General features: G+C 46.9%; 1 protein-coding gene across 2 annotated transcripts in view; it reads left to right on the top strand.

Moving 5' to 3' along the window:
• Positions 1 to 7171: 7171 nt before the first annotated feature.
• Positions 7172 to 18811, top strand: part of Octalpha2R (alpha2-adrenergic-like octopamine receptor) — a 43340-nt gene continuing 31700 nt past the window's right edge. Inside the window, exon 1 of one of the 2 annotated variants that reach the window (XM_001358821.4) lies at positions 7172 to 8104. In XM_001358821.4, coding sequence (XP_001358858.4) covers positions 7226 to 8104 — 879 coding nt within the window. In that variant the 5' untranslated portion in view covers positions 7172 to 7225. The remainder of the gene's footprint in view (positions 8105 to 18811) is intronic. The other variant, XM_033385523.1, reaches the window with a different exon arrangement.

The raw sequence follows: 18811 nt of genomic DNA, 5'->3' as shown, positions 1-18811 counted from the left end.
GTGGCCCTTCAGCTCCACCCAACTCTAATACCTGCCACATACCAGATGCTACTGCCATGCCTTTTGCCCCACAGAGAAAGCTGCCGCCTAAAAGCCTTTCCAGCTGATTAAAGTGACCTGGGCCAAATGAGGCTTGAGTGCCCTGAGTGAAGAACCAGGGCCCCCATCAAGGTCAGAGCTGATTGAAAATCAATTGCCAGCAATGACGATGCATCCATCCACTAATCTCGAGCCAGACCAGCAGCGAGGATTGCCTGCTTTATGAGCGTGTCTAATGGTCATGCTGATAGGTTTTGTCCACCACACCCATCCCATTCGTACGCCATATATTTGCCCCACCCCAGACAGAGAGAGAGAGAGAGGGAGCGACATCTGAACATGTTGCATTTAATGTTGCCTCGTGTAATTCCGCATGTTTTACACTGCGCTCACACACACACTCCTGCAATGGATTTTGGACATTTGTTATACAACGAAGAGCAAAAAACGATATGCAAATATTTGGTGGGGGGCGTCGTTTCAGGGCAGCGGCTGGTCATGCCAAAAACTCTCACAGATGTCAGTTTATGTAAATGGATTCGAAATTAGTTTCAGTTTTGTTGTCCCCCCCCGCGCGCCACCATAAAGGAGAAAGCCAAGCATGCTCTTTGTGTCCAGTTCGGCAGCATATGCGGATACAGAATTGATGTCGAAGAGGGGATACCACGACGTGAGAGGGAAAAACCTGCCCCGGCGACTTGCTTCAGCGTTGGGCGTGGTATCAAAGGTTTCAAATACTAATAGTTTATGAATTTGTCACGGTTTTCAAGGCAAAATGCAGAACTAGAAGGATAGAAGGAGCCTATATCATACTTGGTGGTCGCCGAGTACCGAAACTATCATCATGATTCTAGATATGTATTGGATAAGTCATCAGTGATTTGTGCCTAGCAATCGTCAATATTTGAGTGTTAATTTTTCGGTTCATAGGTCCATTTCACACCAAAGAATGACTGCGAGAAGTTGAATTCAAAATGAATTTCGTATGTCAGCGCTGCGTCAGAAAGCTCTTCAGGCGGCCGGGGCCCCGCAAGTATGCTGAGCGCCTAGCTGCTGTTATGCGCTGGCAACATTAGTGGCAACACAGCATTCTAATTAAGTCAGGGGGTTTTGTATTTCCTACCACGCCGCGGGCTCTTTGTGTAGCAAATTTTTGTGCAAGCTTCCAAAAATTGTACACAAAACAAGAGCAGAAATGCCAGAGAGGAAGAACTATAAAATGGGCCAAAGGGAAACGCAGCGCAGCGTGGCGCCACTGTTCATGACCGAGTTGGATGGCGGCACAGGGGGTGGTGTCAGGAGGCAGGGCCTCGAGGCAAAAGGCATTACTGTAGCAGGAGTCTCTCAACCAGCGAGTCCTTCTTCGTTGCGTCTCCTTTCGTTTCCCGTTTCAACGTTTGCTTTATTTGCAAGTCCAAGCGTGTTCATGGCTCTCGGTGCGTTTTCCCGAACAAAAAGGAAGGGCCTACCGTTGACTCAACCAACTACCTTCTACCACCCACTACCCGTCAGCACCGCCTGACTACCACACCACAACTTTTTGCACCATTCTGCCGATCTGCTTTTGTTTTGTAACTTTTTGTTTTGTTGTCGGCGCGGGAGCTAATTAAAAGAATGTTGAAAAAGTGTAATATGTAAGCAAATTTCAGACGAGCCACATAAATAATCCCGATTATTTTACCTGAGCGCCCCTGTTTCCAGTTGGTCTCTTTGTTGTGTCCCGCCATTGGTCAGTCGAGTCGGTTTGCGCCAAATTTTAGATGAATATTCAAGACCTAAAGCCTGCAGGTCTGTTTGTTAACCAGGAATGGGTCATTGGCCAAGGAAATATGAACATCAGAAAGGTAGAGCCAGACGCCAGAAGGGAAAACAGAGCGAGAGGGTGGCAGAAAGGCAGTCAAGTGACCCTGACTGGAGGCTAGACCTATGGAAATGGCGCAATTAGCTGCACAACTTGGCTGGCAAAAGATTAATGACAGCGTTTTCCTTTTTGCCAGGTCTTTTGAGTTGTCGCTGGCTTATTGACTCGAGAGCTCGAGCTCAAACTCAAACTGAAATTCAGAGCCAGACGAGGACGCGGAGCGGAGCCAATCGGTTGTCGTGTCAATAAAACGTTTTCTGTGTACATAAAAATAATAAATGATGTCAAGAGTTGGCCAAAAGAACGACACACAAAAAATGCAAGTAATTAGACACATAAATTTAATATCAACTTGCCTTTAATAAACCTAAGAAACGTCGGCCTTGCCGTGTGCCCCCAAACGTGAAAGATTTGTGTCCCATTCCGAGGCGACCCCATCCTAACCAGGCCTCCACTCCACTATGCACTTCCTGGGCCCCATGTTCCAATGTGTTGGACGAACTGAGGCGCATATAACATGGTAGGCCATGTCGGATCGGGCAAGGGACTACTCTGTTCGGGAGGCATTGTCGGCACATGTTACCCCGCTCTTGTTGGTTAATTGCTGGACCCAGCAGCCAGGCCATTCGACGAAATGTTTCAGGAGGCTAAAACTTTAAATTGTTTGGCAATAAAGGCGAGAGTTTTGGCCCGGCTAGAAGGGCTCGCAATTAATTTAATTTTGTAGCCTATTTAACGCCGGCCGATTGCCATTTCATTTAACGCGAAATGCGGATTGATCAAGCACACTAATTTCTGCACTGTTGTCCGCTATTGTTGATAATATTTCAATAATATTCACTGCTCTTGCCGGCAGCTCCGAGTGGGATATAAATAATTGGCGCTGACAGCTTGATAAATGGGCTTTCAGCCGGGCTAATGAAACTAAAACACGGCCATCGAGCTGTCTGCCACTGCCTGCCTGTACACTGTTGCTGCTCTCCACGGAGATGATGCCAGCGAGTTTTTAAATTAAGATAATGCAGCAGACGAGGCTGGGCCACGGTGCGTATGAGTGGCACAATTTCCTGCCTCGCTGCCAGAAGCTTCTGCCATTTACCATTTACAATCCCTCTTTTAGCAACAATTTTGCCAGCTAATGCGAATGATAAGCGCACATAATACATTTTCTGCCATTAGCGCGTTGCATTTAGGAACTTTTCTGAATTACGGGGCATTATCAGTCCTGCAGCAGGAAAAAACATTTTTTGGGATCTTTCTGGTTTCGGCCATGGCCCATTTCGGTACTTGTACATTTTGCTGGAGAGTGTGCTGAGTGCTCGATTTATGGGTCCTGGATATGCAACGCCAGGACCTCTGTTCTTTACACTATTTTTCACCCAAAGACAGCCACACCCCATTCCCATTTCCGTTCAGCACTCGCTATTCGCGTGCGCCCACAAATCCGATTTCATTATGGAAAACGTGCGGCGAATTAAAAGTAGATTTAGCATGGCTTGCAACAAAAGACGGAATGCAATTCCGTTCCATTCAGAGTTGCGGCACCCATTAGCAGAGCTGACAGAGTGCGTGCTTGGGCTTGGTGCTGCATGCAACAGTCTATACACTCGCTTCGTGATGTATGTGCATATAATTTAATGTATGCGCATTCGAGATTTGCGTCTTATCTGTGACTGCCTTGGCAACCGAGATGGAGAGGAAAATCCAAGCAGCGGAAAGAGTAAGCGGACCCGGGCTGGGACCCGGGGCGGGGAATCGCTTGTGATGGCCGTGATTCGATTACTCCGGGGAAATGGTTACTTGCTGCATTTTATTTTCAATATACGAGTTGTTTCTATTGGAAAAATGAACAGTGGAAAAGACATAAACCTCAGCAAAAAGCCAGGAAGTCAAGAGGAGAGTCATCCATCAGGCTCCAACCGCCTGGCATTCCATAGCACGGCTATAACTGAGGAAACCTCAAACCTCATATATTGTCTTTTAAGTACTTAAGACTTAATTGATCAGAAACTTACGTTCCGGTAAGCACTTAATTTTTCCATCATTGAGTCGCTTCTATGGTGGTTGAAGGCAACATTCAGACTTGTCTTCATTTATTGTCTTCGCAGAACGCTACTAGGCAAAACCTGTCAAAAACCTGTATGAAAGTGCCCCTGTCCGTTCATAAGATTTGACAGTCCAGAACTGGGTTGTATCTTTCCCATTCTCGGAAACGCTAAGACCTGCGTCTTCTCATCTCTGGCAGCCCATGCATACCTGGTCGCAATCGCAATCTGGCACACACCTTCGTAGGCAGTTAATATAATCAGAGCCTGACAAGCAATCTTCTGCCATGCATTGACGATGAGTGCCCGCTGTTTTTGTTGCTGTTGCCGTTGCTGTTGCTGCTGTTGCTGCTGTTTCTACTGCTGTCGCTTGTTGTTTCCGGCATTTGTCACTCCACTGTGCAGGCGTATGTGTGTGCATGTGTGAGTATCCGTATGACGGGTTCGGGGTCGGTCTTGGCTTGTTTGTCAGGCGACGGCCTTTTCGAATTTATTATGTTGATGCTCTCGCGGAGGCTGAACTGATGTGTGCTGCGTGTAATTTGAAATTATGCGCGGCAGCGCCAAGACGTATGCTTAACATAATCAAATAACTCATACGCCCCGTCTCCACACTTGATGAACAACATGTCAGTTCATAAAAAAAAGCAAAAAAGGTGAGAGCTGCCTTCCACTTCCACTTCGCTTTTTCATTATCATAATTTCTAGCTGATTTCATTGCTCCATCAGCAGAAACAACGGCAACAGCAACAACAACAGAAGCAACAGCAACAGCAACCTGTACGATTGATACGCTCAAGTTCGTTTTTCAATTATGTGCCCAACAGACGTGACTATCGCGTATAATGTGCCCGATATGTTGGCTTTTGTGTTTCCCATCTGAGATGAGGAGCAAACTCCTTGCCGAAGATGCCTTCCTTTTCGTTTACAATGCGCCCGCACACCTCTCGCGGATGGATAGCTTCATTACGCTTTTATTGGGCCGGGCTGGGCCGGGTCCGGGTCCGGGGCTTTAACAGGCGTGAGAAGTATTTAAAGGCGAGCATGACCAACATTTACCGTGGAAACAAAGGCCCGTATGTGGGTTAAAACGAAAATGTACACAAAAGGTAGGATCGCACACATGGTCGCAGCGCAGTTCCTTGGCCAGCAGCAGTCCTCAACAAACATATGAAACGGGCACCAGGAGGAGAGCCCTCCTCCCGCCTCCCCCTCCCGGCCATCCGAAATGAAAAAAAGTGAAAAGTGCTGCCACAAAAATAAGTTTTGGTTTTTGGTTTAGGGCACTGGGACAAAGGCAAACAAAGCACAACAGAGCGCAACACTGTGCGGCGAAACGTGCGGCAAATGGAACAGAGAAAAAGTCCCTCGCTGAGAGAGCCGCAAAATTTCCCGTTTGCCGCGTGAACTTGTGGAACCTGGTGTACACTTGTGGGAACGAACGGCAAGCGGGAGAACGAGTGTGGAAAGCGATATCCAAATTGAATTGTTTAATTGAAAGTTAAGAGCCCTCAAGTACGGGGATTACTGCAATGGCAGGGCTCATTAAGTACTATTTTGCTTTAGGTGTTATTATCCACCCTTAGTTATTAATAATCATCAAATTTTATAGTAAATGCTTAACCCCACGGAAGACAGATACAAAAGATAGGCTGCTTCCCTTTCGATTGGATTCGGAAACCAAATCTAACTTCAGTTGCAAATTTATTATATTTATTGGGTATATATTTGGTATATATATTATTATGTTGTATATTTTTCTTCATTCATTGAAAATTGCGATGAAATCTTGTTATGGCGTAGTCTGTTTATGAGATGAGATTATTATGATTACTGTGGGATTTGCGATTTTCGATTATTAAACCAAATATTGGTAAACCTTTTGTTTATTAAAGGTAGCAAACTATTTGCCCCACAAATACGATCTACGGACAACGATTCAGAGTGCAACAATCACAAATATGGAAACGTAAACAATCGAAAGCAATGTATAAATGAGAATCTCGAAATGGGAAATACTTATACGGCAACTGTCCCCACAATGGGGCTTTAGAGACACAGCTAAAGCGAGAGAGAATTTCCCTCGGAACGATGCGCACGACGACACGCAACGAACGACCGAAGGCAGCCCGTCGCCCCATGCGGCGTGTGTGGATGCCATGTTTTGGTAGCAAGTCCGTCAGTGGCAGCGCCAGCGGATGGCGTTCAGTTAGGATGTGCAGTTCCAGCGGTGCGAACGTGTCCCGGGCGCGCCAATTGGCCAAGTAGCCGAGAAAGCCAAGAGCCAAGTCCAAGTCTCCATAGCCATAGCGCCAGCATCGAGCGGGAAAACGCCTGATAGAGAGTGAAATTCGCGGGTCGCGCGCTGTGTGTAAATAAACTGAAAAAGCGAGAAAAATCAGGCAAATCGAGTGAAAGAAAAACAGACCCCAACGGATCGTCCATCATCGCCTCATCTATCAGCGATCCGCACGATTTATTTCGACTTTCGAAGCGATTTACAGCCTGGTTGCAGTGAGTGCGCCAAAAACATTCGGCCCTAAATTATTACATTTCAAGTATTGCCCTGAGGTGAACTCGAGCCGGAGGTAGTGTCTGACGGATGCCTCGGCGGCAGCCTGCGCAATGTGAGGAGAGCGAAGAAGGGCAGAGGAGCCAATCAATTGGATCGATGGGATCGCGTCCAGGCAGCGGCAGAAGAAGTCCAGCGAGGATGCCCCCTTTTTGTACATAGCCAGCTTTTTCTACTCGTCTCTGTCATGTGTGTCTGTGTCCGTAACCGTAACCGTAATCGTATCCGTACCCGTATCTGTGTAACTGTATATACTGTATATGTGCTGTAGACTATAATTGATTAAAGGAAAAACCACAACTTAAACCAAAAACAAAACCAAAAGAACAGGGCGCGTTCTACCGTCTCATAGATCCCTCACAAATGAGCGGAAAACGCGCCACACACGAGTTTCGGTGCAAAAACGGGTATTAAAAATCGAAATAATCGAAATATTGCTAATGCTAGAGCTATGCTAGGAATTAAATAAATTATTAGGGTTAATTGGGTGTTGTAGCGGCGGAACAAGAGAGCAGCCGATCACCGCATACGAGAACTCACTTGAATTGGAATTTCGCGCGTAAGCAAATTTAATTATAAATACGAGCCGGATGGACGGCAGCATGGGACCAATCAGACTATAGAGCTAGCCGTACACACCACACCTAGAGTTAGCCAGCTACACACTACAAAGTTAGAGAAGATCGCACAGAAGAGCGAAGCAGCACCATGGACTACAGCAGGCTGAATGCCAACATCAACACGGGCAACATCAGCACCGACGACTTTCTGGCCGTGTTCACGACCAGCTCCACAGCCGCCACTGGCGGGCCGCCCAATGGCACGCGATACCCGGAGAGTGCCACCCTCAATCCCCCGCTCCTAACCGTCGACGGCCAGCTGACGGTGCCGGGCCTTCTCGACCAGTCCCCAACGGGGTCGGGAGCAGGCTATATCAATGTGAACGACACGATATATCTGCTCAATGGGAGCTTCTACAATAGCACCCTACAGCTGGCGGGGAGCTACTACAACCAGAGCGGCGGAGCGGGAAACCTGAGTGGGGGATATGGACTCATGGGTAACGGCAGCAATATCACGGAAGTGCACTGGGACGGACGCTATCCGAGCGGGTACACGCTCACCCACATAGTGATTGCCTCGATCATTGTGACCATCCTGATGATCATCATCGTGGTGGGCAACATGCTGGTAATCATCGCCATTGCGACGGAGAAGTCGCTGAAGAACATCCAGAACTGGTTCATCGCCTCGCTGGCCGTGGCCGACTTCTTTCTGGGCCTCATCATAATGCCCTTCTCGCTGGCAAATGAGCTGATGGGCTACTGGATCTTCGGCAGCTGGTGGTGCGACATTCACTCGGCCATGGACGTCCTGCTCTGCACCGCCTCGATCATGAACCTCTGCCTCATCTCGCTGGATCGCTACTGGAGCATCACCAAGGCCGTCGACTATCTCAAGTCGCGGACGCCGGCCCGTGCCGCTGTCATGATTACTGCGGTGTGGATTATGTCGGCACTCATCTGCATACCCCCGCTGCTGGGGTGGAAGGTAAAGATGCCCGAGGGACCGCTGCCCAAGTGCGAGGTAAGTGAAGTCATATTCTATGGGATATTGAGGCCAATTGATGGCAATTGACTGGCACTGGTACTGGCACTGGTACTGGTACTGGGAGATGGGGGATGAACACTTGTATTTGCAAACAATAAAGCGTAGGGGGATAAACGCATAGCTCAAATGTAGCTGAACGGCGGCTAGAAATATGCAAAGCACAGAAATTGCGGCCTCTTTCTATGCAAATTTCGAACAATTGTCAGATCGTTCGGTGCCGGGCTTGGGTCGTTGGCGAAAGTCACGCAGAGAATAAAGGCTGAGATATTTATGCATATGAGTGGCGGGTAAATTCCAAGTGTGTCTAATTCTGCGCCCCCAACGTTTCCCCTGCTACCCTAATGGAGTGAGAGCTTGCTCCAAGCCCAAGCCTACCCCAAAAAGTAGGCCATAATCCATAGAAATATGCGCATTATCATGCGGGTCTGCCAGTTGTTGAATTTGAATTTGAATATGGGGGATTGGGGGTAGGCCACCACGAAACAACGAGACAAAAAGATACATGCACGGGCTTGTGGCAGGGGCAAAAGAGTAACAAACTAGCTGGCAAATTCACAAGAGAAATTCCTTGGCAAGGGGCACACAACATCCACATCCACATCACATCAGTAGCTGCCACAAACTGCCGCACGCCTGTCTTGCCAGCATTCAGCTAGGAGCCATTTTGGCGGTGCTCTGTTTTTTGGAAAATTCTTTAAATTGTGCCACAAATTGAAAACGTCCTTCAAACGAATCGATGCAGTCAGTCAGTCAGTCAGGCAGGAGACAGGCAAACATTCAATCACAGTGACTGACCCTCCGTCTCCGCCCGGAGGAATTCAGTTTACAGCCAGACCACTTTTGACAGCGAAATTTAACCAGCTTTAAGAGTTTAAACGGCAACTTTCGTAGCACAGAAAAGTACGTAGAAATAAAATAAAATATTTCACCCTGTCCCCTGGTCAGTGGTTGGTTAAACCACAATATTATTTATTGCAATCATGATAAATGCGTAGAGAGACAGAGAGAAGGAGAGCTGACCAGCAAAATGGAAAATGCAAATGTCCCGGGGCATTCCCCCCCGGAGTATCCGTATCTGTATCTGAATCTCGCCTGTCTCCAGAATTTTTGATTAATTTTTTTGTTGGTTGTTGCTGCTGTTACACTCTCATTGGACAGTGAATAAAGCAGAAAAGTATCTGTAGAGAAGCGAAAATAATAATAGAGTGGAGAAGCAAAAAATAAAGTATCTTTATATAGAAGCATGCTAACGTAAAGTTTGCCATTCAAATTAACCTTGAGACAATAAAATGCCGAGCTGCGGGAGCGGACGGAGGAGAATGTTGAATGTTTTTATTTACGGCCAGATATGGGACAGGACAGGACTGGACTATGGCCTGGTCTCTGGGCATCCCAGCCGGCCGGCAAATGCCGGCACATTAATCAAGCCTAAGTGGCCCGGATAAAGTTCCATTGCGGGAGTGAGATGGAGCCCAGCTTGTTGGCAGCCTTGAGGCGTAATGAACAGCCGTGTTTTTGGACAATTTTTGGACAAAACCAACCAACCATCCGAATGACAATTTATAATGTCGATGGCCAACTTTGCATATAAACTGAAATTAGTCTGTGTTTGACCAGCGCCCAAAGGGATTGATTACCTGGCACCTCGAACGCCCATTCCAATCATTTATCTCATTTAGCGGCAGAGAAGCAATTAGCTGGACGGCACTTCGCCCAACAGATGTCGGGACAACCGAACAAACCGCCAAAACCAATCAGCTAACTAGCCATATCGACACGGATACGGATACGGATATCTCCCTTGGCCCCGTCGCTCGACCAATCATTAAAATTGTCTCCCAGCCAAGAGAAAAGCAAACGGGGATTTCGGGAAAGGAAATGCCTGTCGGCGTTGCCCTTGTTCAGGGCTGCCACCAAAAACCTCCAATTTGCAGCCGAATCGAATAGCCTATCAGGGGTGGGGTCGGGGTCGGGGACGGGGACAGGGGCGTTCGTCCGGGAGGAGAGTGGCATGGCCTGGTGAACATTTTAATTATGACACCATGTTGACATGTACAAAATTGTTGTAGGTCGTCGTCGTCGTCGTCGCCGTCGACGTTGCGCGACGGCACATTGAACCGCAATACAAGCCGCACACCAGCAAATAGTAGCCGAAAACTGCCAGGAAGGTCGAAGCATTAGATACTCTTTCAAATTGAACGATGCTGTGGATGTTATATGATTGGATTTATCTCAGCACTCCCAGCATTAGTTCTTACAAAGGCTTGTTTCTCGATGCTATAGAAAACATACTGCTTCTATGGTCTGCAAACATCATTGAAGACCATCATTACACGGGGTATGTAAGGGTATAAAAAAGTTTCTGGTGTCATGTGAAGAGGCAGGCGACTGTGGGCGGTAGTGGTGCACAGCCATACGCTGATTTGACACTTGCCTGCTCGATTTAATTAATAAAAGAACATTTTAGAGAGCGATGACGCTGATTTTGCTCAACCAAGAGAGAGGAGAGGGAGAGCCCCTCGACGTTGTCTAGCCGTTGAACTAGTTTCGGGGATGAAGAGGAAAGTGGAAAAACGAAGGGGTGGCTTTCCATATGTTGGTATGTGCTATGTGTGTGTGCAAATATTTTGACAGGCGCATTTAATTGACATCAGCTGCCGCCCGCAGGGAAAGCGGTGAAAGTTTTCGCTCCCTGATTAATGCGCGGCCTAATGAGGTGTCTCTAATTGTGTGTGGGCGGTGGCTGTAGCACGAGTGCCATGCCACTGCGAGTGCGTGTTATTTTTGGACTCCTAATAAAGCCTGCGGTGAGGCCCCCGGGCATCATGTAAATCAGCCCCTATTGTTCGTCCGGCTCCGAAATGAGTGCAATTTGGCACAGAGAAATGCCCCATTTTGGGTACGAGTACTCCTCATATATATAAAAAGACTGCTTTAGAGTGGAGCCGGACTCATCTAATTCCTGGTAACTACATTATTCAATGCCCTGATTCCATTGGCTCACAATGCAAACAAAACTCAAGCTGTTCGGCACGTCCCATTGTGCCGCAATGTGGTCTTTTGTGGTCGGCGCCAAAGGGTCGGTCGGACAAGCACTGCCACAATGGACCTTATTATTATAATCCGTAAAGGGGCAAACACTTTATTGAAATATTAATCGAATATTATATGCCATTTTCCGGAAGACGGACAAAAGGCAGACCTCACAATGGAGCAACAATCGGCCTTTGCCCCGAATAACTTTCATCAAATCCGAAAGTTTTGCCCAAATCAAAGTAGTTAAAACAAAACCAAAGATTCTCCGGGGCGATGCCATGAAGGAGGTGGGATTTTGTGGCAGAGTCAAGGCAATTAGGGTCTTGCGGCAGTTTCGTCGGCAGCTCAAACTGCTTCTCACAAAAGAGTGTAGCATATACAACGGTGCGTATGTGTAATGTAATGTCATGATATGCCACACGCCCAGCCATCCGACCGCCCTTTCCACTACAACGACTTAAGTCATTGCTTAAGTAGCTCATTAGCGTCAGTTTTTGCCGCGCACTTTAAACGAAATTAAGAGAAAAACTGCAGAGTGGCAAGGAGAGCAGAAACAGAAACCATCTCGACCCTGTCACAGTCACCCTTCGACGGTGGTCCTCTAGCAGTCTTCTAGTCCCCCCTTCTATGCGTATGTTCATCCTTAATGTCCTGGCCAGCGGCACGACTGCCAGAGAGCTTTAAGTTGACATTGAGCTCGGGCGAGTCCAAAGTGTGCGTGAGCCTGGGCACTTTTGATATTTTCTCATTATTTCGTACATGTGCATGAGCTCTGAATTGCTGTGTGTGTTGTGTGTCGGTGTGTGTGGTGTGTGTGTGTGTGTGTGTGAGAGGCTGTAATTCTCGTTAGGTCTTTGTTACATTTCATACACTTGACTTGCTCTGCCTTCAGTCTGGTTGTTCTTGTTGCTTCTGTACTTACATTTGCCTTCCTTCGTAGATGTGCATGCTTAAGGGCTATGTGTGTGTGTGTGTGTGTGTGCAGCCCTTTACGTTAGCTAAAGTATTTTACATTTTTTTGGTGGCATTTTCATGCAAAAGAAGGCAAAGAAATGCCAGGTCCCAAAGAGTCCCAAACGAAACGAAATAAGAGCCGGGTCGGGTATTCCGACATAGCGATACCCAGTAAAGGGGTTTAATGGGAGCAGATAGCATAGAAGATACTCATATATAACGGATACCCCATTGGGTATTTGATCTTTTCTTTGTTATAAATAATGTATAAAATAGTTTTTTCCCCTTAACGTAAACGTATGCCCTACGTTGGCTACAGGCGCGGCTTTCCAGGAATGCAATATACCCGTTTTCCACTGCCGTTACCGGGTAGAAAAAAGGTTCAACAACAGTGGGCTAATGGGCTTAGTCCTTGTAGATTCCTTTGCTTATGTGGGTCTATGTGTGTATCTAGTCCGTGTCCATGTGCTGTGCACTATGCGAGTGTGTGTGGCTCCACATCGTTTGAAAAGTTCACTTTTTTTTCGGCCATTACGGTCTGTGATGGCTCTTAAGATCATAATCAGTGGCATTTATATTCAAGCAGCTGGAAGGGGGCTGAGCAGACGGCAACATTTACGCATTGAACTGCGTTATTACATCCTTGATTTGTTTATAACAGGAAATTATTAAAGAAAATATATGCCAGGCAGCGAGAGAAAATCAACAGAAAATCAAATAACAAGCATACGCCCCCGCTTACATTCATTCAATCCCGTTTTTTTTTCTTTCCTCGCCGCGGCGCTCCTTTGACTGTGTCTGTGTCTGTGGGCGCTCAAATCGTTTGCTAATTTCCGCTTGCCGCGCACTCATCGCTGCTGACATTACAGATAGGATGTGGCAAGAAAAAGAAGAGGGTCTCTGCTTCAAGAGAAGCTGCTGGAGCGGGATCTCCAAACAACTGGCGGCAGAAAAGCAGAGCACATTCCTTTGAATGTCCGCTTGCCCGGCTGTAGCCTCCGAGAAGGCATATGCCTTGGCATTTTATGCGTGGCATAGGCAAATATTGACATTTTAGCTTATGGCGCACGCACCACTAACTGGCGCCTGCCCCAGCCACAGCCACAGACACTGCCATGGACCCGTCCTTGGTTAAATTAAATTACAGAGCAATTCTTTCCGGCTGCTTTTTGGGCCCGCTTTTCGTTCCCGTTATTGTCAGTGCTGCACGTATAACATTTGCGGTCCCTCAATGCTCCAGCCATGTGCAGTACGGCAGCCTCATTGGCATTTGTCATGCCTCCTCCTCCTCAGTCGAAACTTAAAGTCGGGGCCATAACTCGAACTTCATTTGAAGTTATATACATGGACATACCCATGCCACATGGGCCCGATGGGACTGGAACTGGGAACGGGACTGGGACTGGGCTTATCCCCCTCGTTCATGATTTTATCGTGCCTGTCGCGTATTCCACGAACGGCAGGAATGGCTTCCTTTCATTCTCTGGCCGCATTCCAGGGCCCAGCCTCAGGGCCTCTTTTGTTTGGGGAACTTTTCGTGCTGCTCGCTCTGTCGGTTTGATTAAAATAAAGCCAAGTTTCTAAGCCCGGATTAGTGTCCGAATTATTATTATTTTTTCCCTCTTTTCCCTCTTTTTTTTTTTGGGTGCAAAGGAACGCGTTCTCAGTCAATTGTTTGGCTTTCATTGGCTGTGTGGCTTCTTAGGCCAGTCAGCTGGCGTTTATTTATTTATTTTATTTTGGTTGTTCGTTGGATTTCCCTCCGTTGGTAACTGTTTCTTAAAGACTGCTCGCCTCTGGCTTATAGAATTTGCATTGCACACTGGCTGGGGGGCTGTCTGAAAAGTTTTTTATTGCATTCCATAAACTGCAGAAGATGTCAGATTCCATACCTACCCCTGTCCCCACTCTCATCCTCACCTCCAGCCTTGCCTCGGGCAGAGAGATAGACACAGAGACAGAGAGAGACAGAGTCTAGGGGCCGTTACTCACATTTGTTGTTGTGCTTTCTTATCGCATAAAGTACTTTCCCCCAAAAGTTTCAGCTCCAGATATGAGACGCTCACATGCGTAGGAATGCAACTCTGTGTGTGTACTGATGTCATCTGGTATGAAATATAATTCCTTTGCTGAAGTTTGATATCATTACTTTTGTTGCCGCTGGCCCTGGCTCTGGCTCTGTTGTGGCCCCTCCTTCTCGGGCCCCGTGCGAAAAGCGCTTCAAGATTTCGCACGCGTATTAACTTTCACTTGCCTGGAAACATAAACAAGCTTTAAGCCAGGCCAACAGGCAAGCGCTGGGTCGGAATCGGAGCTGTGTGGCCAGAGCCAATGGAAATTAAAACAGATTTGGTATTTATGAGCCTGCCACAAGCCTGGCTGCTGGCAAAGAAAATTATAGCCGGCCAAATAAATTGAACAAAAAGTAAGTTGGCGAAGAAAGGGTGAGGCACCAAGAAAAACTCTTTTACAATTGAATGGAGTTCCGCTGATTGTAATTGAATTAAGAGCCTTCACGAAGAGAGCCCAATGTGCACGATGACAACCATTTCCGTTGGCTCTCTGAAAGGGTCAAAGTTAATTTATTGCCAGAGTGTGCTTCTTCGATGGAATTGAGTAAATTCCGCACAAGTCCTGGACTTTCGCGGACTCTTGGACGAATCGTAACGTCAAATGGCGCCTAATTGGCAAAACAAGCGGAAAATCGCAAATTAAAACGGAATCTCTCCAAAGTCAAAGCTGGAAATAAACTTGTCTCTCCTCACTCTACCCCTCTCCATTCCCATTTTCGTTGCTTTAAGACAAATGAAACAAATTGCGCATACGCCTCCTCCAGCCGCTTTAGCCGCATTTCTTGCCCTGTGATTTGCCGTTAAAGGAAATGAAATGAAATACTGGCTCTTCTTCGTTTTACGCACTCTTACCCATGGCCTGGCGCCAATAGGGCAGGCAGGCAGTCAGGCAATTTCCTATGTGATTTACTTGGCCAGCTGCCAGCTGAAAGCCCTATCATCAACACCAGTCACAGGGGGTTACCCATAATTAAAGGGTATTGGGGCTGCAGTTAATTTCATACGCTCGTGCCACAAGCAATCGCCGGATCGTTCGATAATATCGTATTTCTTTAGCAAAATTCCGCAAAAAGCGCTTGACATTTATGACAACATTTGCGCACACATGAACACCATAAATTAACTTCACGCAAAAACTTTCCCGGTTCCGGCAAAGGGTCTGGTCTAGGGGCATAGGTCGGTGACGGTGCTGGTGACGCTGCCGGTGTCGGTGGCGGGACTGACTGTCATAACAATGTCAAAACTTAAATATTGACAATGCCATTGACAGGGACATCGACAGGGACATCGGTATCGAGGCTGCCGTGCACTGCTCTGTTTAGCCGCGCTCAGCTTTTATGGCCACGCATAATTTTTCCATATTTTCGGCTATGTCAAAGTCACAGATTTTCACCAGAACAGAACCCTTTCACTCGGCTTTTGGCTTTTGGCTTTAGCTTTCGGCTTTTATGTGCAAATTGCGCGCAGTAAATAAAAATAAATGAGTATGAAAATTTTTTACTCCTATCAGCAGTATTTTTTTATTCGACTCGTTGGCACACATGTCGTGTGTGTAGCCGTAGCCCCTCTATCCTCCGTGGTACCTCCTTCATAATAATCGTAATGAATGGCTTATCACGCCAGCTGGCGTTGTCACCATCGTCAGGGCCATTGCCATCGCTATCGCCGTAGTCTGGCGCCTCCTTTGTTGGTTCGATACACGGCCTGGGATTGGGAGTGGTCTGGGAGGACCAGTACGGGCCACGCAGGAAGTGGTTAATAAACGAAAGAGTTATGCAGTTGGCAGAGGAATCTCTGCCAGCAATCGACACTCCACAGTCGACACTCGACTTGACTCGAAGCGACTCGACCACTCGCACGCCTCGACAATAAAATGAAATTTAGCAATTCAATTTAATGCGTTATTTGTCGTAAACTTCCACCGTGCCGGGCATATTGATTTACACTTCCACTTAAGTGAAAAAAAAAAAACTGGAAAACACTGAAAAAGTGAGATAATTGCCAGTTGAGTCAGCAGCACACATGGGATCCGAACCCGGTGGCCGTATGAAGATTTATGGCCACGACGGAATCAAATACCAATTTCGCCATTCATTAAATTCAACTTTTGAGCGTCGGCTTTAAGGTTTTTGGGCCTTCGGCTTTATCGGCTCGAGCCAGGAGCGAGATTCGGATCCGGATTCGGGACCGGATCGGGTCCTTGGCACTTTGTCGCATAAACATAAACACTTAAAAATTCAGCGGCGAAAAATAACAACACCAGCGAAGAAAATGGTGCTGAATTATTTTCATGTTGTTCTCTTTTTCAGCGAGCAGGCGGCATAATCCATTTTGAATAAAATTCCGAATGAACAGACACGGCAAAGGAGCCCCGAAGGAGGCAGAGACGGGGACAGAGTCGAAGTCGGAGGCAGTTCAAAATCCTGCCGCATTCTTTGTTCTGTCGCCCGGCTTTTGCCTTTTTTCCCGGGCTCTCGTCGAAGATGGAGAGACACAAACACACTTAAAACATGAGCACGAAAAACATTTACATAAAATCGTCTTAAAGTATTTGCGCGCCTCATCGTCGCGGCAAAGAAAAAGAGGAGGAAAAAAACAAGGACTCGGATGCGCCCGTAGGCCAAATAAATTACACAAAATGTCGTCGACCCACCCGTTGCCCGTTTTGTGGGCCATTTTATGCTATTAACCATAAAGTGAAGTGGGCCGTGTCACAGGAAAAGGTCCAGTCCAGCGAGAAATTATAGAAATTGCATTTATTTTCCCGAAACATGAATAAGTTTTAATTTGCTTTTCGCTCTCGATGCAGTGCCCCATAATCGCGCACTAAATGCGAACATAATTACCCCAGAGCCGGAATAAACTCTCGTTTGTGCAATCCAATTGAATTTACCAGCTGAAATTGCATTGCGTAAATGAATTTGTAGTTTAAATTCGTCGGGTCTCCTCCGACAGAGGCCGGAATGGGCCTGGAACTGGGTCTGCAGCTAGGGGAAAACTTTCAAATCAACTTTATCACCCGGCAGCGCACATGTCGCTGGGGAGCAGCACTCGGCCGCCAGAGAAATCAAAAAAGTTTAAAATTAAATGAGACAGACACAAAGGGAGCCAGAGCACACAGACGGAGCAGGAGGACCATTGACAGGACTTTGTCATAATAGTAGTACACGACCAGTATATCTCTGGCTCCGGTTTCGGCCGACTCTCAAGTATCATTGGCTCAATGGGGGGCAAATTTAATTTCGCATACATGAGTTTAATTCTCAACATTCATAAATCCCGGCCAAAGCCCGAGATGATTCATGCATTCGTAGACTCGGACCGGCAGGGGCACTGACTGGTGCTGGCGCTCTGCATCCCCCTCTGCTAATTATGCAAAAGTTTTTGCTGTTTCAGTCTCGTACTTTTTATTGCCCGGCCGGGGCTACTCCCTTGGGTCAATTTTAATTACGCTCATTTGGAGCCTTTTAATGGAAATGAAAAAAAAAAAACAGCAACGTGGGGGAAAAGAACAGAAGAGAATAAAACATAAATATGGCCAAAAATGGAATTGAAGAAATTTTAAATTAAAAACAACAAGCCGTAAAGCAGGGCGTGTCAAATTTGACAGCGGCAACGAAGTGAAAATTGCCGGAGCATAATTGAGACGGCAAAGGGAGTGGCAGCCGCAGACCCTTTCCCCAATTTTTGACTTTTGTGCATAATTAAAAGTATGCACATCGACATTTGCGGAAAGGCCATGTTATAAATATTTATTCTCTGGCTTTTTAGCATTTTTAAAAATTCCGTCAGCACTTGTTTCTGTGACTCTGGTTAAGCCTTCGAGTTGTGCATCTCATATCATCTCATTTGGAATGCCACCAGCCAAAACATTCTCTTCTGCAGGATGCCGTCTAATTTTGCATTCCAAAGGGCAAGGGAAAGGGAAAGTCTTTGGTGCTCTCCTCTGATCCATCTCTGGCTCTTATTTTTCCAGAGTGTATAATCGTCAATCATCATAATTCTGGCACTTTGCCGCACACGTTACGCATACGCCCCCATGTCGATGGCTCATTTTTCCAAATGAAGCGCATTTTACAGTTCCCTTTAATGTGGGCCATAAAAGCACGAGTCAGGGAACCGCCATTGCCATTGCCTTTGCCTCTGCCTTTGTCTTTCATTAACACGCAGACAATGAAGACGGATGACAGTGTGAAGAGGGTTAAGGAGAACAGAAAGCAGCGGCTGTCGAGAGGATGAAAGTGGAGTCAGAAAAGAAGAAGGAGTCTGAGACGAAAATGGAGTCTGAGCAAAAGATGGCGAATGAAATATAAAATTGAGTCTGAGACAAAGATGGTGGTGGCTCAGCATCAGCCCGCCGCCTTGCACTCATTTGCGCTCTGTTTGCTGCCGGCTCTGTCTGCGCCGACACTTTATTGAGTTATTGTTCCCATTGTGAGCTCTGGCTGTGCTTCCTCTCTGTCTGTCCCCTCTCTTTAACAACCGGATATGGTTGCTCACTTCCTCTTGGCTGCTCACTGAAGTTTAAAACTGCATTCAAAAAAAGTCTGATTCTTGCCCAAAAAAAAAATTGAAGAAAAACCCAAAAAGAAAATCCAGTGTGCCGCCGCCCTTCTGACCA

This window comes from Drosophila pseudoobscura, chromosome 2, assembly GCF_009870125.1.
Source record: "Drosophila pseudoobscura strain MV-25-SWS-2005 chromosome 2, UCI_Dpse_MV25, whole genome shotgun sequence".
Taxonomy (NCBI): Eukaryota; Metazoa; Arthropoda; class Insecta; order Diptera; family Drosophilidae; genus Drosophila; species Drosophila pseudoobscura.
This window is presented reverse-complemented; position numbering and strand designations above follow the sequence as displayed.